This window comes from Aspergillus novofumigatus (genome assembly GCF_002847465.1).
Source record: "Aspergillus novofumigatus IBT 16806 chromosome Unknown P174scaffold_5, whole genome shotgun sequence".
Taxonomy (NCBI): Eukaryota; Fungi; Ascomycota; class Eurotiomycetes; order Eurotiales; family Aspergillaceae; genus Aspergillus; species Aspergillus novofumigatus.
This window is the reverse complement of record NW_020194278.1, coordinates 378,167-397,707: the sequence shown is the minus strand read 5'-3', so window position 1 is coordinate 397,707 and position 19,541 is coordinate 378,167. Positions and strand designations below refer to the sequence as shown.

Genomic DNA, 19,541 nt, shown 5'->3' with positions numbered 1-19,541 from the left:
GGTCAGTCTGGTCAAGGGTAGACTAGTCGCCATCAACGACACCAGGTCGTATTTGCCAAGATCATCTCTGGCGTTGGCATTGGCAAGGGAGAAGGGGAGATGGTAGGCCATTATTTTGCGCTCCTTTTTTAGCGAGTCCTGACTTCACTGCAAGCAGGCGATATCTAACATCAACAGTCATGCTTGAATCATCATGCAGCGCCTTCATTCGTTTAGTCAATTGCGACATGCATCCCCACTGAAACTTTTTGCCCTCGCTGCCGCCTTCATCTTGGTGTCCGCCTCCCTCGTGTTCTACTCCAGACCTGTCAGTCCCTCTGATATTGGCCTCGTTCCCTCGCTACCCTCCAGCAACAACGAAATAGAAAACAAAGGCACTTGCTATGTCGACCTCGACCTCTTGAGATCTCACGGGTACAATTCTACTGCGAAATACGCACGGCTCGAGATAGCCGTGAGGCGGACAGCGAATTTTACGGGATTCTCTGACACCTTGCCTACTCGTTTCCCCGCTTATCAGAAGATTCGTTTGGACACAGCCGAGCAAGAAGCACCGTTGTCACCGGAGACATGCTCTCCCGCAGTGACCATTCAAGCTCCATTACCGGTCGCACCACCCAACGCGTCCCACATCCTGTTCGGCGTTGCGACAACACTGGGAAGGCTGGATGATTCCCTGCCTGCATTTGCACACTGGGCGGCAGGAACGGACGCTCGCATATATGCTTCGGTGGACTCCGACGATGGCTCGGCAATAAGAAGGGTGCAGCAACGAGCCAAGGAATTGGATGTCCGTTTGACTATAATTCTATCGGATGAGGAGCGACTGGATCAGTACTTCTCTCTACTCCGGGTTCTGCTCAAGCACCGTGATGCATCGACGCAGTGGGCTGTCTTGATCGACGACGACACCTTCTTCCCTTCTATGCGGAATCTGGTGGACAGACTCGCAACCTACGACGCGACGAAGCCACAGTATGTCGGGGCTGTGACGGAGGATCTCGCACAAGTGTTCAGTTGGAGTTATATGGCCTTTGGAGGTGGTGGGATCTTCCTCTCAATACCACTCCTTGAGCAACTCGACAAGGTGTACGATGATTGCAACAGCTTCAAAACCACCGGCGACCGAAGAGTCGCCAGGTGCATCTACACGCACACACACACGAAACTCACCTGGGACCGCGACCTGTATCAGCTGGACCTCCAAGGGGATGCTTCTGGCTTCTACGAGTCCGGTCGCCCGCTGCCGCTGTCGGTCCATCACTGGAAATCATGGTTCCATGCAGATATGGTTGGGCTCGGCCAGGTTGCGGCCGTCTGCGGCGACGCTTGTCAACTGCACCGTTGGCGCTTGAAGGACAACTGGTTCCTCGTGAACGGGTTCTCCATGATTAAGTATACTTCACCCAGGAATGTTGATCTGATGGAGAAGACCTGGGAGGATAGTAAATACAGAGGCGGGGACGGCTTCGCATTCAGTCTGGGTCCATTTCGCCCAAGGGATGAAGGCAAGGTGTCCTTTCGCTTGCAGAACGCAACTCAACACGCAGGGTCTGTTCGACAGGTCTATATTCATGACTTGGGGCCTGAGAAGCCTCCCGAAGTATTGGAAGTAGTCTGGACACCTGCATCTGGGTGACGTTGCCTTCTGTCCAAGTTCTTCTACAAAAATCGTTGAATGTCTTATCGGTACAGAATACTCTCAGAGACTTCTAGCATTAAGGTCGAAGCATACTCGTTCTTTGTTCTGATGCGACTTAGCAATGGCGGAGTTGTTGTTACTTTGATGTCTCTGGCTACGTAGCGAATAATAAACTGTCGAATTGAGTTTGCCCTTTGTTCTAGACTTCGAGCCGTATGATCAGGCTGCTCAGCGCTGTGATTCCTGGCTGGCTAAGCTTCACGACAGAAGAGCCATCCATTATGGAATATGGAATATGGAGCCTTGGGAATCCCCACCGCAGCCCCTCTTCTGTCTCGGACGGCCCTCAGGCATCTATCTTCCTTTGTTCTCGATGTCACCTCTTCTCTTTGACATCAAGTCCTTTTTGTAGCATGAACTCGCCGTAAATGCAGGACCTCTTTCATTTCTTTTATATATATTTTTTATCATGATTTAGGATCATCTTGATGGTGTCTCCCTTTCTTTCTCTACAACTGCGGCGGAGCACTGTGATTACTATTGATTATTGATTAAGCTGATGCACGTCCCGGCGCTCCAGCAGCTGCAGGCCCCAATCATTCCTTAATTAACTCCCCCGTCACATCCCCAGCTGCGCAGCTTCACATCAAAACACATTCTATTTCTCCTTTTAACCCTCCCTGCTCTCTTCCTTCTCCTCCTCTCCTACCCCTCATTCTCCTTTTGAACACCTTTCATTTTTTGTTTTGCCCTCTTTCCGTCGCTCCACCGAGGTTTCGATCTGTTCCTGCGGCTGCACATTGTACTGCGGGGCTCGAACTACTGACAGCTCCCTTTCCACCAAGCCTGTCTCAGGTGCACCGGATCTCTTTTCTCCTTAAATTTGTTCGGCAATTTCAGCTGCGACTTTTGCTCCATTGAGATACCCGCTTCGTCTTCACTCTCGTTGGCACAGAAGCATTGCGATTTGACTTCCAGTCCGGCCACATACGACACTCGTCTGTCGATTCTCCGCCCCGACTTTTCTCGTCGATCATACGCCGGTCGCTCCAGGACAAAAAAAAGCTGTCGGATTTGAGTCATGTCTGATCTACAGGGTCGGAAGGTCTTCAAGGTCTTCAATCAAGACTTTGTCGTGGATGAACGGTACAATGTGACCAAGGAGCTGGGCCAGGGTGCGTACGGTATCGTCTGGTAGGTTATCTGCATTCTCAAGGCTGGGCCGGGGTATCTGTTTTTGTCTGTATCAGTCGAGAGGGCTGTTACGGCAGAGCTACATCAGAAGGAGTGGTCAAGAGTCGTGGATCTACCATTGAATTAAGTACTGATGACGATCATTCGACTGTAGTGCTGCCACGAATGTTCATACTGGCGAGGGCGTCGCTATCAAGAAGGTTACCAATGTCTTCAGCAAGAAAATTCTGGCCAAGCGGGCATTGAGAGAGATTAAGCTTCTGCAGCACTTCCGCGGCCACCGCAATGTACGTCAATTGCTTGTTTGCTCATAAGATCGGTAGGGCTGATCGGTACTGCAGATCACCTGTCTATACGATATGGACATTCCACGACCAGACAATTTCAACGAAACCTATCTATACGAAGGTCAGTGTGACGACGGCTATGGTGCGTAGCAGCCACTGATTGATTTTACGCAGAGTTGATGGAATGTGACCTGGCCGCTATCATCCGTTCGGGACAGCCCCTGACCGACGCACACTTTCAATCTTTCATCTACCAGATTTTGTGTGGACTCAAGTATATCCATTCCGCCAATGTCTTGCACCGAGATCTGAAGCCTGGTAACTTGCTGGTCAACGCGGACTGCGAGCTCAAGATCTGCGATTTCGGTCTGGCACGTGGTTTTTCGATCGACCCCGAGGAGAACGCCGGCTACATGACTGAATATGTTGCGACCCGGTGGTACCGTGCTCCTGAGATTATGCTGAGCTTCCAGAGCTACACCAAAGCTAGTATGTCGTGACTCATTTCCGTTGCGATTAGACTGCCGGTATGCTGACGATCATAGTCGATGTGTGGTCCGTAGGATGCATCTTGGCAGAGCTGCTCGGCGGCCGTCCTTTCTTCAAAGGCCGGGACTACGTCGACCAGCTCAACCAGATCCTGCACTACCTGGGTACTCCCAACGAGGAGACTCTCAGCCGCATTGGATCCCCTCGTGCGCAGGAATACGTCCGCAACCTGCCGTTCATGCCCAAGATCCCCTTCCAGCGTTTGTTCCCCAACGCCAACCCCGACGCTCTCGACCTGCTCGACCGCATGCTGGCCTTTGACCCGGCGTCGCGTATTTCCGTTGAGGAAGCGCTGGAACACCCATACCTGCACATCTGGCACGACGCCTCCGACGAGCCCACCTGCCCGACGACATTCGACTTCCACTTCGAGGTCGTCGACGACGTGCAGGAGATGCGCAAGATGATCTACGACGAAGTGGTGCGCTTCCGCAACCTCGTCCGGCAGCAGTCCCAGGCGCAGGCCGCCGCTGCCGCACAGCAGCAGCAACAGCAGATTGCTCAACAGACCAATGTCCCCATCCCTGACCACCAGCAGGGAGGCTGGAAGCAGGAGGAGCCCAAGCCTCAGGAGGTGCACGCCGCGGGCGGCCACGCGAACGATCTGGAATCGTCATTGCAGCGGGGGATGGATGTCCAATAGACGTTTGCTGTCGTTGGAGGATGTCTCGGTATCATGTCAATTGCTGCACTGTTCATAAACTTAGTATATCATCACTTCAACTATACCTCTGTTCTTAGGGCATTCCCACTAGTACCTCAAATCACTATATATATATAGCAAAATAAGTAGCCATCCTAGTCTGGATGAAACTGAACTATGTCCATACCGGTGCCAATGTAATGCAGATACATGACCACACATTGTGTTCGCCTCGAAAGCTCAAGCTCAGTAAAGTACATACATGACCCATCAATTCAACAGAAACTCTATAAACAAAACATGCATCAATCATTATCATCCAATCATATACAATCAAGTACCTCCTTTACATAACCACCCTCTCCCCATCCTACCCTATCCTATCAAATCTTCAATATATGGCGACAGCATATAGACCAACTATTTATCCAAAACATAAGTTGCTCCGCAAGCAAACCAAACCAAAACAAGGCTAAGTCTACCTAGAGTCAAGTCAAGGTTAATGATAATACCCCCTCCACCAAACAGCCATGCACGCCGCAACCACCAAATCCAACATCTTGATCCCCTCATCTTCGATGATTAGTTTGCCTAGTTTGGCGCTTTTGCCGCGGAGTCCCCCGCCTGCTGGTTCGCGCGCGAGAGAGAAGTCGAGACGGTCGGGGTCGGGGTCGTCTGCAGCGCCGCTGCTGGTGCTGCTTGAGGAGGGGTTGCGGGTGTGGGTTTGTCTTTGTCTGTGTGGGTGTGTGTGCCCCGGTATGCATGAGACGGAGGAGGTGCTCACGCTGGTGCCGGAGTGGGAGCGGGGTCTGGTGTAGGTTGTTGGGTTGAGGAGGTGGGCGAAAGAGTTGCGTTTTGAGGAGGGATGACCCCGTGTCCGTTGGGATGGGATGTTTGGCTTGGAGAGGAAGAGTGGCCTGGGGTGTCTGAGGAGGTCTGGCTGAGGGTGAAGGGGAGATGTGGGCGGAGTTGGATGGGTGGTGGTGGTGATGACCGGCTTGGAAAGGGGTGTTGAAGCGGATTTCTGCGACGGTCACGGCTGGAGCGCTGGGGGTGGAGAGGTTCGTTCCATTGCCTGGGTATGAGGGCGTGGGGATCATGTGCTTGCATTTGAGGCTGCGGCCGTTGACGCTGGTGGAGAAGGTGCAGATGCCGTTCCAGGGGGAGGTGAAGGTGTAGTAGCCGCTTTTCAGCTTGGAGTGGGCTTGGTGGTGCGGCCGGGTCGGACTGCCAGTGAAGGTGTCCAGTGAGGCTCTGTTGGTAGGCATATCCAGGGAGCCTCGCGAGTCGTCCCTGTGGTGATGTGGCCGCGATACGCAGAGCTGGCGGCGGAATTTGCGCGGCAGGGACGGGTCCAGGGCCCGTGTTTCAGGGTGCGCCTGTGTAGGAAATTTGAGCGTGGATGAGGGCAGAGACTGTCCGTCTGACGGGAGGTTTATGCCCAGACTCTGCAGGGAAAAAGGCTCATCCTGGGCTAGGAACCGGTTATACCCCGGTGTCGAGACCTCGATGTTGACCACGGTGCGGTCCGTCTTGGACGTGGAGATGGTCGCAACGTTCCATTGAATGCCGTGAGTGGGATCGCGGCGGATGAGAGTGATATGAAATCCCTGTCGATCTGAGGCCTGGCCATGCTCGCGCGGCCTTCTGTGCGGAGACTGCCCTGGGCTCCTTGACGGCGATGCTCGGCGAGCATTCGACCCGGCCCCGTCAGACGTATGCGGTCGTAGTTCGGGCCGACCGGCATCCAGACTAATACGTCCTGCGGACAAGGCTTCATACTTCTCCTTCCAGTTATCGAGCCCTTTACTGTTGAGATACCCCGATAGGGCGCTCCATCGATTACTCTTCTTCGCCGGACTGTTGTTGATCGAATCTGAAGAAGCTTCCTCTGTTGGCACAAACGGCAGAGGCCTGCGCGGTAACGGGGATGCTCTAGTCTCTCCTGTATCTCCACGCGAGTCGCCCAGATGGTCGGAGATGTCCGAAACAGCGGTAGCTGACTCCGAACTAGGAAAGCCTTGACGAAGCGTCGGACGGGGCGGGGTCGGCGGAGGCGGAGAGTCGACCGCAGCAGAGTACGGCGAGTAATTCTCCTGCTGCAATGGTATCTGTGGAAGAGGACCACCCGGTACAGGCTTTCGCCGGACATTGTTCAATCGCGCAAACTCTGGCGGTGCTCCGTCGCTCCATTGTTCCTTTCGTAGTTTCGCCTGTTTTTCCCGCTCCTCCTCAACCTCCTGCAACAGGAGTTCGTCCTCTGGCGTCGCAACATGAAGGTAGTAAAGGGAGGCGTTGATGGCTTCTGCGGAGATGCTTGATTTCGTCGGAGGCTTCAATGGCGAGAGGAATACATCTATTCGAGTCAGAACGGTCGGTCTTCCCCAAATGCAGTAGACTTGAATGACAGGCGCGGGGCAGTTCCTAGGAAATACCTTTGCTTCCAGGTACGCGCACGATATAGAGAACGAGAGGATCTAGCTTCTTTTGCGCCGGATTCCGAGGGTAGGCCGGTGGGTTTGAGGCGATGGTAGTGATGGACGAGAGCGAACGAGCCTCGACTGGAGGCTGAGGGATATTGGGATGGACCGAGGCGGGGGAGGATGCAGAAGCTGCGTCCGCCGCACCGTCCACCATGGCCATTTGATTGACTATGTACAGTCGCAGTGGCAGGTAGGTGACGGGGCGCACGGAATGAGCTGTACTGGCCGCCTGAAAGGGTCTTGGGAGGGCTGTTCCTGGGCAAAAACAAACAATCGCGGAGAAGCCGGGAGGATTGGGCCGTTGCGGAGGAACCGCCAAGAGATTATATATCAGCGAGGATCTGCATGGATTGCAGTAGATCGAGAGAAATGATGACCGGCCAAGTAGAGATAGGTCTAGAAATAACAAGGATCGGAAAAGACAAGTTTTCTTTGGAGTACGAGACACGTAAGGTGCGGCGAATCTACGAAAATCGCTGCCTGGAGTAGTACGAATGCAGATCTATGGACCCAATGGCACAAGTCAAATTCCATCGAATTGGTATCTTGAAACGAAAATAGCTACAAAGAAACTATGCCCGTTGCTGAATTCATAATTACTGAATGAGACGTGATTAAAAATGAAGGAGAGAAGGCCCAAGTCCCATTGCCCGACCAGATAAACCAAGGATATCAGATATATGAACTCCAATCCGTCCGCTGAATGATCCGCTGTTCTGTACCTATTCGAGATGGAATGACCTGTCTCGATTGGATGCTGTCCTATACAACCGTCTCGGACCGTTCGCCTTCCGCGATGACCGGAACGCTGAGACCACGCTCGGGGCTTTGTAGTACCAGTTGCTCATGCCGCCGGGCCCGTAAGAAGTCGCTGATGGCGCGTATCAGAATGAACCAACCGACAATCATCAAGACATACGAAATCCACTCGCTCGTTGTGATGTCGGATATCGCACCGCTTCCGCCGTTGCCACCGGAACCGTCAGACACTGAAGTTGGATCAAAGCTGTGGCTGTTGGGATCCGGAGGAGGAACATAGTCCGCACCACCGTCAGATCCCCCATCACTCCCCCCTTTCATGTAGAAACCGTACTGCACTAACGTAAGGCCGAGACCAGCTCTGCTGCCGTTTTTCGCGGCGTGTGTGGTGTGAAGGAGGTAGGTCAGGAGGAAGCCGACCAGTTGGAAGGACATCGAGATCATGGCGTTCCAAACGAAGGAGAAGATCGAGCCGACCGGCAGTCCATCCACATAAACCTCATCAGACGAGATGCCGGGAGCCAAGATGGTAGTCTCCCAGTACGGAGGGGTGGCGTCTGCAGCTGCTTCTTCGTAGGACTATAGACGTCAGTATCCTGAATATATCACTATCAGATAGTATGCTTACCGGAGGCAGATCCTCGTTCTTCTCTCCCCGTTCTGGCTTGGCCGCCAGGTTGGCAAAGACTCCGTCATTTGACGAACTGATCACGCGACCTGCGCCTGACGAGGGTGTGCTGAAACTGGGCAGTATTGTTGGTCGTCTCTGAAGCGTCGAGCTCGACGGGTTTCTCTGTGATGGTTGTTCGTTGCTGGCAGCAGATGAAGGGGCCCCCTCTCCGCCACTGCCCGCTGGCTGCTCCGGATGGGCCCGCATCAGTCGCTGTCGGTCATCGGGTTCGTCATCACCCTCGGAATCGCTGGCGTCACCAAAGGCGTCGGCAAGAGTCTGGTCTGCATCGCTTCGATGGGGGTCATTCTGGAGAAGTCTTCTTGATGAGAAGGAAGAGGAACGAGAGTGGAACGAGGGCGGCGGAGACGAGGGCGAAGGGGCGTTTTGCAAAGGAATCGACGAATGGGAATCAACCTCGTCGTCCTCGTCATGGGCATTAACCTGGAAGTAGTCAGTATCTTTAGGGGATCGATATAAATACGTCTATATAGATGAAGTGCTGCCTACCCTTTGATAACGCTGCGAGCTCATGACGAGCTGAGCAGGTGCACGTAGAGACACTCGGGACTGCGACAAAAGAAATGACAACTGTGGGACAGAGAGAAAGCAGACAGAAAGAAGCAGATGAAAGAATGTGCAGAGAGATGCAGGAAACAGTCGATATGATACTTGTGAGGCGTGGACTTAGGATGTGGATGGAAGGGGATCGACCGCCGTCTCCGTAATCTCCTCACTAATCAGGCAGCCAGCGGTGGCGGTGACTGGACATCACTGTGGCTGGTGTGGTTCCTGTGGCTGAAATGGTGGCCTGGAATCTGGGGCATCTCCGATTTTCCGATATCATCAATCCATCATCTGTTTTATCAAAGCTCGACAGAACCCCAGCTCTAAGTATCGCCTTACCTTTGATTCTCCGATCGTCTCTCAGAATCTTTTGGGCTAAATTACCTGTTCTTGCATTACTAAAGACAAAAACACATCAGTTATCATTATGAGCAAACCAGTGAGTCCATAGTCCACACCACCATGTAAAGACCATACTAACAGCTGCAGACTCTAAACCCCCAGACAATACAGAACCGCATCTCTCATCTCCTCAAACACTGGCCTACTGACGCCGTCCGCCCGGCCTCCGTCTCCGTCCAAACCTACCTCCAATCCCGCCTTCAACCCACACAACCGCAACAAGCGCAGCCCCAACAAGCACAGCCATCCCCCAAAACAGAAATCTCAGAGGCCTCGCTGAATGCCCTCTCGTCATTACTGGAAGACCGCTACGCGAGACGGTATCCGTTACCGCCGAAGCTGCGGCGGCCGGCGACGAACCCGGACCACTACGACAATGTCGTGAAGGAGTTTGAAGAGGCCCCGGGGCGGGATTTCTGGGGAGAGTGGGGAAAAGGCTTCGGGGGTTGTTTAGATTTACGTGATAAAGTTGGGGTGGTGTATGATAGTGTATGTATATAGCCGTTGTTACTGTACTATTAAAAAGCTGATCAGCCTTCGATAATTGAGCAGCAGAATGTAATGATACGGAAGATAGATAGCATTTCTCTTTGGTGGTACTTTGATATACAGTTGATGAGCACGAGATGTAACAGTATTCCTGCATCTTGATAGAGACATGGAGCTTGCAATGCGTCGAGCTACTTGCGTCTTGCATCTACGCTCTGTGCTCTGTCTATTTTAAACAACCTCGACTTGTATCTCAAACAGGTTTAACAACCGCTGTGCTGCAACCAGACCTCCAATCGCCTCTATTAAACGAATACATACTCCTAATCATTAGTGTTCAGAATCCGCAAGCAAAGCATCAGCTCAGACCTACTGCCTCTGACATATTCGCGTCATGACATGGAAGCAACCTTTCTATACGAGGTGGACAACCTCCAATTCGACAGGTCTCAAACACCCTGAAACGCAACCAACAGCATTGACTCTGACAGTCAGTGGCCGACGGCAGGCCATCTGTCAGGTGTTCATGTCATACATCGTGATGTAAGACATAGACACACTGATCTATATGTAGATATATATATTCACCATCTACCCGCACATCACCACCATCACCATCACAAGTACAACCAAAGTAAACACAGCACAATGCATCTCACCAACCTCACTCCCACCATCCTCTTCCTCAGCCTCGCAGCAGGTATACACCCAACTACAATCCTACAGAGAGAATACTAATGAAAATAGCATCCCCCGGCTGCCCCAACAACCTCTGCGGCGACAAACCCTGTCCCTCCCCAAGCACCTGCACAACCTACGCCCGCACCTCACCCTCCTCAAGCCTAACAACCTGTATCCCCGCCCCGACCTGCCTAGGGGTATACCGTAAGTCCCCTCCACTCTTCTCACTACATATGAGAATCACTGGCCAGCTGACAGTCGACTAGAATCCTGCTCGTTCGGCACCGGTCTCACCTGCTGCTCGGGCTACTGCGCCGCGACGAAATGCCGGCCCACGAATCCCAAGTGGCCGGGCTGCGCGGAGGATTTCCAGTTGTGTGGGGGTGATGCGGATTGCTGCTATAGTGGGAGTAAATGCCTCGAAGGGATTTGTCGGAGGGTTAACAATGGTGCCTAAATAGCTTAGGGGTATGCTTATGCTTATGGTTATGGTTGAAATGATGATTATGGTATGCTATGAAGTATGAACATGAATGAATTGACTTGTATGTTAAAAGTGAACTTGCACTATCTCATCTCTCGTTTCTTGTGACTGTCTTCGGACTGTCTAGCAGTTGAGGTTCACGGCTGTACCATGTTAGTTTGAGCACTTGAAAGTGGAATGAGGGGGAAGAGGAGAGGGAAAGGGAGTACCATTAGCAAACAGGGCATAGTTATCCGCATTGAGCTGCGCCTGGCTGGCACTCAAGGCGGTGGAAGCCCGGTAGCCATAAGCGTAGTCGTCCGTGCCGGGCGAGTAGACGGCCGGGGCGTGGGTGAACTCGTGCAGGCTGGTGGTGGCCTGATCCTGGGCGTGGCAGGAGCGGGTCAAGGCAGGGAGATCGGAGTAGTAGAGGTCGCAGTTGGCGATGACGTTGCTGGAGGGAAGACAAAAGGCGAGGGTGTTGGAGTCACAGTAGCCGTAGGGGTCGGTGCAGTAGTAGGTAGTCTTGCCGGAGGACTGGGAGGACGCCTCGCTGGCAATGGCGCGGAAGCGTGCGGCGACAGCCTCGCGGGCGCTGCTGGAGGTGGTCCTGAAGTACTCCTGGAAGCGGGCAGAGGAGCCGGAGGAGGCAGCGCTGGCGGCGGCGTTGGCGAGGGAGACGGTGTTGCGCAGGGCCGTGGAGAGGGCCGAGGCGCGGGTGCCGGAGCAGGAGGTGACCTTTGTGCGGCGGTCAAGGAGCTTGATGGCCTGGGGCACTTTGGCGGCCTTTGCGGCGTCAACCTCGATTTCGATCTCGTTTGACTGGTAGGGGATGTAGCCGGAGACCTTGCGGTCTGTGGCCATGGGGACGACACCGTCGGTGCGGATTGTCACGGTGCCACCCTCAGTGAGGTCGGCGGTGCTGGCGATGTCGAACTCGTCCTCGAAAGTGGCGCCGGGCGCGAGGGTGGTCAAGGCATCGTCAGAGAGGCCTTCAGTGAGGAGGCGACGCTTGATTCCGGTGAACTCGACCTCGGTGGCTGACTTGTTAGTATGTCTTGTCTTGGGGTGGAGGGGTGGGTGTCGGAAGAGGAGATACCATTGCGGAAGAGCGAGACCTTCTTGACAGGAGCAGCATCCTGGAAGAAGTTGAGATGCACAAAGGTGACCTCCTCGTTGCCACTGTTCTTGACGGTGGCCTTGATGCGAGTGTTGTCGACCTGGGTCAGGGTGACATCAAGGGTCGGGGCGTTGGCAGGAAGAGCGAGAGCACCATTGATGAGGGCCAGAATGGCAGAAGCGAGAACAGTGACCTTCATGATGAATTGAACTGGATTGAGAAGCTTTCTGATGCGGTGCTGTGCTTTTGCTCTTGCTCTTGCTCTCGCTGATGCTTCTGTCAGACCGACCTGGGACCATCCTCCTATTTATAGACCTCCAGATACTGGCGACCGAAGTATAGATATCAGGAACAAGTCTTGGAACGAACGGAGATATGCCCAAAAAAGGAGGTTACATCTACCCCGTCTGCCAGTCTCGAATCTCGACTGGACAGGATGACAAGACCTCAATTGTCTGAAGACCGCCATGGCGTTTTACATGCCGACATAACCACTCCGCGAGGCGTCTTGAAGCATCACTATCGCGGCCAAGAGAAAAGGCCAAGGAGTATGCTTGGCCCGCCGGAGGACCGTTTATTCAGGGGGACGAGATTCTTATTTGCTCGAGGTATATCAGCGTTGACGCTTTGGATTGGAACGCCAAGAGGGTTGGTCCGGCATGTAAATGATGAAGAAGTTTAGCCGGCAGTCCGTATGCCTGAAGAGGAGTGTCTGTGTCGAGATAAGACGTCTGTCTGCCGGGTAAGTCTTCATTCACTAGGTCTTCGGCAAGAGTCCGGTGTGATCATTCAGTATCGTGATCATATCAGTATTGTTTTTGTGTTGTTGATATTCACATACTGATGACAATGTACTGGTTGACCGCTGATTGACACGACGATGTGTCTAGACATGATCTGCTGTATCTAGACTCAGACGGTCAGACCCTGAGGTGCCCCTGAGAATTAGTGAAACGAGTGGATTCATCGACTCCAGATTGTCAGAGAGATCCGGGACTGACTCGCATCATTGACTGAAAGAGACAGAAGCATAGATTAAAGTGCCGATCATGACCACTTTATCAATCCTTAATATCCGGCTGATACTGACGAAATGCAACCCAAGACTTCCTGTTTCACCTCCCCTCTTCCATTTCCAGTTATCTTCCTCCTTAAAGCTTGGCAATTCCCGCTGTGTATATAATTGGTGGATTGCTGTCTTCATGTAAAGCTTGGGGTTTCATCATTCGTCCCTCCTCTCCATACCCCTCCACAGTGTCCTCCGGCACTTCCAGCATCAGATAGACATTATTTCATTTCACATCTCAACTGACAAAGTGACAACTGACGAACTGAACGAGAACGACGACACGACATGACAAACCTCCAAGTAATCCTCTCGCCCGTCCCGCCCTCGGCCACTCAACCCATCAGCCTCCCCATCAACATCGCCATCCACAACCAAGCCAACACCCCAGTGACCTTCCTCAACTGGGGCACCCCGTTCGACCCTAAAGCCAACCTCCTGGGCGTATTCCAAATCAACGACACCACCACCGATCATCCCATCACCCTCGACACCATCAAATTCAACCGCCAGCTGCCTCCCTCGCGAGACGATCTGGTCGAAATCCCCGCGGAGAGCTCCATGGAGCGGACGATCACCATCCCGCATGTGCCACTAGAAGAAGGACACGAGTACGCAGTGCAGGCCAAGGGCATCTGGCATGGGATTTGGGAGTGTCCGCGCGACCAAGTGACGGATTCGCAGCTGCAGCAGCTTGACCAGAGGGGGGAGTTTGAGTCTGAGCGTGCGCTGTTCAAGGTTACTCAGTAGCCTAGCATCCTGTACCTTGTACGGAGTACACAAGTCAATGGATCGTTGATGTTGTACATGTACGACTGGCTCCCAGTATATAACCTCTCCCCCTGCGCTGTAGTATGCTTGGATAGATCTTCTTTCCCAAAGTCACTCATAGTGCAATAGCGAAGCAATGCGGACGACTATTGATATCCCCACCGACGCAGCCCGCGTATTCTCCGTCCTCGCCCAAGGCGGGATAGGCATCATCCCCTCCAGCGTCGGCTACGGGATAATAGCCACAAAGGCTCCCGCACTTCAGCGCATCTACACAGTCAAGCGTCGCCAGCCCCATAAGCGCCACGCTATCATAGGCAGCTACGCGCTCCACCGCGAGATCCATGTCCTTCCGCCGGACAAAATGGATCTCGTGCGCTTGCTGACCGTGGATCTCAACCTCCCGCTTGGGGTGATCGCTCCGTTCCGGCATGATCACCCGTTAATCACGAGACTAGACGCAGAAACGCTGTCGGCGAGTTTGATGGACGGCACGATGGCCATGCTTGTCAACGGGGGTCCATTCCAGGAAGAGTTGGTACGGGTGGCTGCTGCTGCCGGCACGGCGTTGCTAGGTTCGAGTGCGAATCTCACCGGGCAAGGGACGAAGACGGTGGTGGAGGAGATTGAGGAGGAGGTTCGCGAGGCGGCGGATATTGTGGTTGATTATGGACGGGTGAGGGACGGTTGGCCGCGGGCGAGTTCGACCATGGTGGATTTTGAGAGTATGCGGGTGGTGAGGGTTGGGGCTTGTTATGAGGTTATTCGTGATGTGGTGAAGAGGTTTGCTGGGTTGAATTGGCCGGAGGGTCCATTGATTTCCGGGAGATGAGTATCTACGGTGAAGATGAGGTTATTGTTGTTGCTGAAAGTAAGTTAGGGCTATCTATCCATCTGCTTCATCACAGGCTCACACCGTCACACTAGGACTGGTCAGATACATCTTATGCTGCACCGTCAGTACTCGTTCATTTGAGTGTATTTCTATGCGCTCGTATAGCATCGTATCATCGTATATCAACCAATTAGTATCCCCAATGACCAGACTATACCACCTAAACCGCCGATCATGCAACCTCGGGTGCACTAATCTAACCCCGAATGGCTTCATTTAGCGAATCTCAAAGTACTTATATATCACTTCCACCTCCCAGCTCTCCTCACCATCAGCATCACCAAGAACCACGCACACATCAAAATGAAACTCTCACTCCTCCTCCTCAGCGCAGTCTACACTGCAACCGCCACCGCAACTACAACTACAACAACTGTAAAAGCAGCAACACACGTAATCTACTCCTACCCCGGCCCCTCCCCTCCCGCAAGCCTCCTCACCCTCATCTCCTCGGGCAAAGTAGGCGGCCTCATCCTCTTCGGCGAGAACATCGACGCCAACCTCCCCACCACGATCGCCAACATCCAAAAAACCTATGCCTCGTCCCCAGACTACAATGGAACGCCCCTGCTCATCATGACCGACCAAGAAGGCGGCAAAGTCCGGCGTCTTCCTGGTGGTCCGACACTCTCTGCGAAGCAGGTCGGTCTGTCGGCGGAGCCCGCATCTACAGCTGCAGACACTGGAACTGAGGCTGCGACTACACTGGCTAAATACGGCGTGAATGCGAATCTGGCGCCTGTGCTGGGCGTCTATCGCTCATCTGGGAACTTTCTAGACGAGTACGGCCGGTCGTATGGGAATACTTCCGAGCTGGTAGCTTCTTGTGTGGAGGCGTTCATCGCCGCGCAGCAAGGACAGAAAGTGATTGCTACGGCGAAGCATTTTCCTGGTCTTGGGGCTGCAGGCGCAGATGCGAATACGGATCTCATGCCCGTGAGGATTGACCTTGGGCTTAGAGAATTGCGGCGGGTGGATGAAGCGCCGTATAGCGCTGCGATTGCGGCGGGCGTGGATATGGTCATGGCGTCTTGGGCTGTGTATCCTGCATTGGATGAGAAGCCGGCTGGGTTGAGTGAGAAATGGATTCAGGGAGAGCTGAGACGAAGGCTTGGATTTAAGGGCGTGACCATCACGGATGCGATTGAGGCTGGGGCGCTGGGAGCGTACGGCGATGATGCGGCAAGGGGGTTGCTTGCTGCGCAGGCCGGGATGGATCTGATTCTTGCGTCGGCGAGGAATGTCACGCAGGGCGAGGCGATCGTGGATGCATTGACCAAGGCGTTGGACAACGGGGAGGTGGATACGGAGGAGTTTGATGCCGGGACAGCGCGAATCATGGCATTGAGACGGACTTTACATGCATAGACAGATACACTAGATCACGAGTAGGTATAGCAGTACTCCCCTCCCAATGGATCCATCAAGTCTGCAACTTTTCTCGGCCCACCGAGCACTCCAAACTCCACGACCGTATCGACAGTCACATTCGTCGCCCACGGCGGATCAAACATCCACGCCGTCCCGTTCAGCGCATACCGGCGCTCCGGACCTCCATCCTGCCACATCCCCCACAGCCGATCCACCATCGCATGATGCAGAAAGAACGCTGGGTCCTGCACCGACGAAAACACATCCCCCATCGTCGGGCCCAGCGCAACATGCACCGCGGCATGCGCGCCCAACCGGCCCGCAGTGCTCGGGTCCAGCACCGCTAGAAACTCCTGGATCGTTTGCGCGGCGAGGATCCGCTGTACGGCGTCGGCACCGGCAAACCGGAGCAGCGGGGCAGCATTAAAACTGCGCATCAGACAGCGCGAGTTGTATCTAAAGGCTGACGGATCGAGCGGGCCGTACAGCTCGTCCAGGCCGTGGAGGTTCAGCGGGCCCATGTTTGCTTTCCAGGAGGGGAAGGTGAAGGGTCCGGCTGTTACGCAACCGCCGCCGGTGCCTCGGCCGATGCAGCCTACCTGTTCGTCGCAGAGAATGCGCTCGTCTGGGTTGTAGGTGCCGTCGCTGGAGAGGGAGGTGGGCGAGTTGTCGAAGAGGGGGGAGACGGTGAGGTTGGGGTGGAGGGCCAGTTCCAGTAGGGAATGGTGCCGTTGTAGGCGCATTCGGTGCGGAGCGCGTTCTCAAAGAGGTGCAGGTAGTGACGGTGCCAGGGGAGGAAGAGGCCGTTGTTGTGGATGTGCGAGGTGTAATTGATGTGTGTTCTGCCCATCCGTTAATGAATCAATGCGTGTAGACGAGAGGATGGAACGTACGCTACAAAGTCGTCGAATCGATCCTGGACTCCGGGGTATTGATCATTTGGGAGGATTGAGGGAAGAGATCGTAGACAGAACAGCGCGTCAATGTAGTCCCGTCGTTCGTGCGGTGTCAAGACGCTCCTATTCAATCAATATTGCTCTCCTCTGTTGACAGCATCACATACCATTCTCGTCGAACTCGCGCATTGAGGAGCGTACAGGGCAGTGCAGAGGACGCAACCACGCCTAGGGCAAAAAGAAAAACAAGAAGCATGATTGCTGAAGACCAAAAATAGAGGCATATCCAGTATTTAAATCTGCCCGACAGCTAGATTCACCTGCTGTGTAACGTTGCTCTGTTTGCACGGGAATAATCGGCCAATACCTGAACGATCTCTAGGAGAATATCCACAAATCATACGATGATTGCATGCTATTATTGCCTTCCTTCCTGTACGTACATGCTGGCAGCCACAGCTACAGCTCCAGTTTATGCTCCGGTTCGTCCTCGCAAAACACACTCCAGATCGGTACCGGTTCGTCGCTCTCGTGCACGCCGGGTTTCAGCAGTGTCTGTCGTCCGATACACATGGGGCCTCTGCTTTGGTCAGCATAGTCATCAACTTTGAGGACTCAATTGGGACGGCGTACGTGAAGAATCGACATGGCTTCTTGACTGACACTGTCGTCACCTCACTGTAGCGGTCAGTCAGCACCATACTGCATGCGCTGTTTGCATGTCAAACGTACTAGGAATCGATGTTATGGCAATCGCCCATAGGCACGCTGACCGTTTTACTGCCCTCTTCGATAGTTTCCAGCCCGATCTGCAACATCCCTGTCAGTGCTGCGTTGGAGCGAGAGTGGATTTACTGACAGTGGTGTTTTTTGCTGCGGCCGAGACGACCAAGAGCATGACCCAGGAGAGATGCATTTTTGTAGCTATTGTGTATCGTATGAGTAAGTATTATGAAGAATAGAGAATAGGGGAGGAAGTATTTATTTCTGCCAAACTAGGGATGGCAAGGGATGAGACACTCCCTTGCCGGTTCTATACATGTAAACATTTCCCACCATCGCGATGAAATGACGACATCTAATTGTTAGGACCATTCAGGATCCACGACAGATTGAACCTCCTCCAGATGATCGCCCGATACGAATTCTTGCCCGTGCCATCGTTGAAGAAATCGCTCTCCACCAACGCCCCAATCTTATAATCTCCCGTCTTGGTCATACTCGAATAACCCCCTTCATTGCCCGCCCCGGTAACCTTCGCATCCTCCAGCTTCCGCCCATAATCGAACTTTTTCGCGTCCGCGTCATAGCTGATCCGGACGCGCATCGCCCGCCGACTCGTCCCCGACGCGGAGTTCAAAAAGATCGTCCGCGCCGGCGCATCGCTGTTATACTGCAGCACCGACCCCTGGCACGCCGGATCCGGCAACCCGGTGTCCGTCGCAAACGCCCCAAAGCCATCCAGGGTTCCGCGCGCCACAATCCGGTACCCCTTCTCGCTGGGCCGGTCATTGCGGTAGAGCTTCCCGTCGGGTGTCTGCACGATCGTCCCCTCCGCCCCGGCCCCGGAAAGCCGCTGCACGCTCCACGTGCGGTTGCCCGGCGCGCCGCGGCCGATAATGTTGCGGCCCATGGCGGGGATGACCAGCTCGCCGGTTGTCAGGCGGATACCGTTGCCGGGGCCGACGGCGTCCCAGGCCCAGCCGTTGGGTGTGAGTTCCTTGGTGAGATCGACGGGCTTGGACCAGGTGTTGCCGTCGTCTTTGGACTCGGTGAGATAGAGGTGTCGGCGACCTTCCCAGGTGGAGTCGATTTTCTTGGTCACCGTGCCGTCAGGGAGGACGTCCTTGCCGTGCTGGCTGTAGGTGGCGCCGTTCCATGAGAGGAACAGGTAGATGGTGTTGTCGTCGTCGACGACGGGGGTGGGATTGCCCCAGGTGCCTGCGCCGGAGCCGACGACTTCGCGTAGAGACTCCCAGTCTGATGGACTAGCGCCGTTGTTCGTGGTTGTCTTGGTGCGCTTGTACACGAGGTTGATGTCGCCAAAATCCCGGTTGGTGTGCCGGCGGCCCTCGGCGAAGGCGAGGATGCGGCCGGTTGTGGTGCGGACTACGGCGGGGATGCGGAACGAGTGGAAGCCGATTCCTGTAGACAGTTTATCCGGGGAGGCCATGTTGGCGCTGCGGAAGAGAGGGAATTCATCGTGGTAGGGGGCGGCCGACTTGGCCGGGTCGTTGACTGCCCATGCTGGGAGGAACTGCACAAGCAGTGCCAGGATGATGAAGCGCATCGATTGCATTGTTGCTAGTTGCTGGACAACGTATCGCCATAGCAGGAGACCGGTCGAAATTATATAGTCATAGCCAGAAAAAGCCTCCTGAATGCGTTATCCAGACATTCTTGAATATCAACGCACGTGGGCGTGTCTTGTAGCTACCTAAATATAAACTCGTGTTTGATCAGACAAACCTCGTATACGATCGACATTCACGTCGTATTCATTCTATCACTTATTAGGACAAGTAGCGACTAGCGAATACGACTGGGAAATTAGACCGAGACCTTGTCAAACTAATAAGCCATTCCGCTCGTA

At 54.0% G+C, this 19,541-nt stretch overlaps 13 protein-coding genes across 13 annotated transcripts; 7 read left to right on the top strand and 6 right to left on the bottom strand.

Moving 5' to 3' along the window:
* The first annotated feature begins 18 nt into the window (after positions 1-18).
* P174DRAFT_451754 (glycosyltransferase family 31 protein) lies at positions 19-1,833 on the top strand. Its single transcript, XM_024829030.1, has one exon. It carries the CDS (start codon positions 194-196, stop codon positions 1,637-1,639), a length of 1,446 nt encoding a protein of 481 aa, XP_024681016.1. The 5' UTR covers positions 19-193; the 3' UTR covers positions 1,640-1,833.
* Positions 1,834-2,723: 890 nt separating this feature from the next.
* On the top strand, positions 2,724-4,315 carry mpkA (mitogen-activated serine/threonine-protein kinase SLT2; the record flags this gene model as incomplete). The annotated part of the gene is made up of 5 exons (XM_024822392.1): positions 2,724-2,836; positions 2,991-3,123; positions 3,178-3,244; positions 3,298-3,612; positions 3,669-4,315. 5 exons carry the CDS (start codon positions 2,724-2,726, stop codon positions 4,313-4,315), a joined length of 1,275 nt encoding a protein of 424 aa, XP_024681015.1.
* A 165-nt stretch (positions 4,316-4,480) lies between these two features.
* On the bottom strand, positions 4,481-7,221 carry P174DRAFT_442253 (uncharacterized protein). Its single transcript, XM_024827533.1, has 3 exons — positions 6,751-7,221; positions 5,310-6,671; positions 4,481-5,251 (listed from the first exon to the last, which is right to left on the bottom strand). The coding sequence occupies exons 1-3, from the start codon at positions 6,956-6,958 to the stop codon at positions 4,815-4,817; spliced, it is 2,007 nt and encodes a 668-aa protein (XP_024681014.1). The 5' UTR covers positions 6,959-7,221; the 3' UTR covers positions 4,481-4,814.
* A 154-nt stretch (positions 7,222-7,375) lies between these two features.
* Positions 7,376-8,932, bottom strand: P174DRAFT_442252 (metal homeostatis BSD2 family protein). The gene is made up of 3 exons (XM_024827532.1): positions 8,738-8,932; positions 8,186-8,671; positions 7,376-8,136 (listed from the first exon to the last, which is right to left on the bottom strand). Exons 1-3 carry the CDS (start codon positions 8,759-8,761, stop codon positions 7,561-7,563), a joined length of 1,086 nt encoding a protein of 361 aa, XP_024681013.1. The 5' UTR covers positions 8,762-8,932; the 3' UTR covers positions 7,376-7,560.
* Positions 8,933-9,084: 152 nt separating this feature from the next.
* Positions 9,085-9,773, top strand: P174DRAFT_504571 (ubiquinol-cytochrome c reductase complex assembly factor 2). The gene is made up of 2 exons (XM_024831213.1): positions 9,085-9,233; positions 9,284-9,773. The coding sequence occupies exons 1-2, from the start codon at positions 9,222-9,224 to the stop codon at positions 9,695-9,697; spliced, it is 426 nt and encodes a 141-aa protein (XP_024681012.1). The 5' UTR covers positions 9,085-9,221; the 3' UTR covers positions 9,698-9,773.
* A 560-nt stretch (positions 9,774-10,333) lies between these two features.
* Positions 10,334-10,823, top strand: P174DRAFT_460971 (uncharacterized protein; the record flags this gene model as incomplete). Its single annotated transcript, XM_024829948.1, has 3 exons — positions 10,334-10,385; positions 10,412-10,570; positions 10,633-10,823. The coding sequence occupies 3 exons, from the start codon at positions 10,334-10,336 to the stop codon at positions 10,821-10,823; spliced, it is 402 nt and encodes a 133-aa protein (XP_024681011.1).
* mep20 (putative penicillolysin/deuterolysin metalloprotease) lies at positions 10,774-12,337 on the bottom strand. Its single transcript, XM_024821310.1, has 3 exons — positions 11,929-12,337; positions 11,060-11,869; positions 10,774-10,993 (listed from the first exon to the last, which is right to left on the bottom strand). The coding sequence occupies exons 1-3, from the start codon at positions 12,146-12,148 to the stop codon at positions 10,974-10,976; spliced, it is 1,050 nt and encodes a 349-aa protein (XP_024681010.1). The 5' UTR covers positions 12,149-12,337; the 3' UTR covers positions 10,774-10,973.
* A 966-nt stretch (positions 12,338-13,303) lies between these two features.
* On the top strand, positions 13,304-13,765 carry P174DRAFT_371840 (uncharacterized protein; the record flags this gene model as incomplete). The annotated part of the gene is made up of 1 exon (XM_024822399.1): positions 13,304-13,765. The coding sequence occupies one exon, from the start codon at positions 13,304-13,306 to the stop codon at positions 13,763-13,765; it is 462 nt and encodes a 153-aa protein (XP_024681009.1).
* P174DRAFT_198631 (uncharacterized protein) lies at positions 13,764-14,829 on the top strand. The gene is made up of 2 exons (XM_024821309.1): positions 13,764-14,657; positions 14,714-14,829. Exon 1 carries the CDS (start codon positions 13,923-13,925, stop codon positions 14,616-14,618), a length of 696 nt encoding a protein of 231 aa, XP_024681008.1. The 5' UTR covers positions 13,764-13,922; the 3' UTR covers positions 14,619-14,657; positions 14,714-14,829.
* A 155-nt stretch (positions 14,830-14,984) lies between these two features.
* On the top strand, positions 14,985-16,049 carry P174DRAFT_372247 (putative glycosyl hydrolase; the record flags this gene model as incomplete). Its single annotated transcript, XM_024822419.1, has 1 exon — positions 14,985-16,049. The coding sequence occupies one exon, from the start codon at positions 14,985-14,987 to the stop codon at positions 16,047-16,049; it is 1,065 nt and encodes a 354-aa protein (XP_024681007.1).
* Positions 16,050-16,063: 14 nt separating this feature from the next.
* P174DRAFT_451748 (putative polyphenol monooxygenase) lies at positions 16,064-17,204 on the bottom strand (the record flags this gene model as incomplete). Its single annotated transcript, XM_024829029.1, has 4 exons — positions 16,064-16,697; positions 16,739-16,894; positions 16,946-17,071; positions 17,116-17,204. The coding sequence occupies 4 exons, from the start codon at positions 17,202-17,204 to the stop codon at positions 16,064-16,066; spliced, it is 1,005 nt and encodes a 334-aa protein (XP_024681006.1).
* Positions 17,205-17,407: 203 nt separating this feature from the next.
* Positions 17,408-17,864, bottom strand: P174DRAFT_407946 (uncharacterized protein; the record flags this gene model as incomplete). The annotated part of the gene is made up of 4 exons (XM_024824156.1): positions 17,408-17,528; positions 17,582-17,626; positions 17,681-17,757; positions 17,808-17,864. 4 exons carry the CDS (start codon positions 17,862-17,864, stop codon positions 17,408-17,410), a joined length of 300 nt encoding a protein of 99 aa, XP_024681005.1.
* On the bottom strand, positions 17,681-19,323 carry P174DRAFT_442247 (putative extracellular sialidase/neuraminidase). The gene is made up of 2 exons (XM_024827531.1): positions 18,048-19,323; positions 17,681-17,989 (listed from the first exon to the last, which is right to left on the bottom strand). The coding sequence occupies exons 1-2, from the start codon at positions 19,245-19,247 to the stop codon at positions 17,930-17,932; spliced, it is 1,260 nt and encodes a 419-aa protein (XP_024681004.1). The 5' UTR covers positions 19,248-19,323; the 3' UTR covers positions 17,681-17,929.
* Between the last annotated feature and the right edge of the window lie 218 nt (positions 19,324-19,541).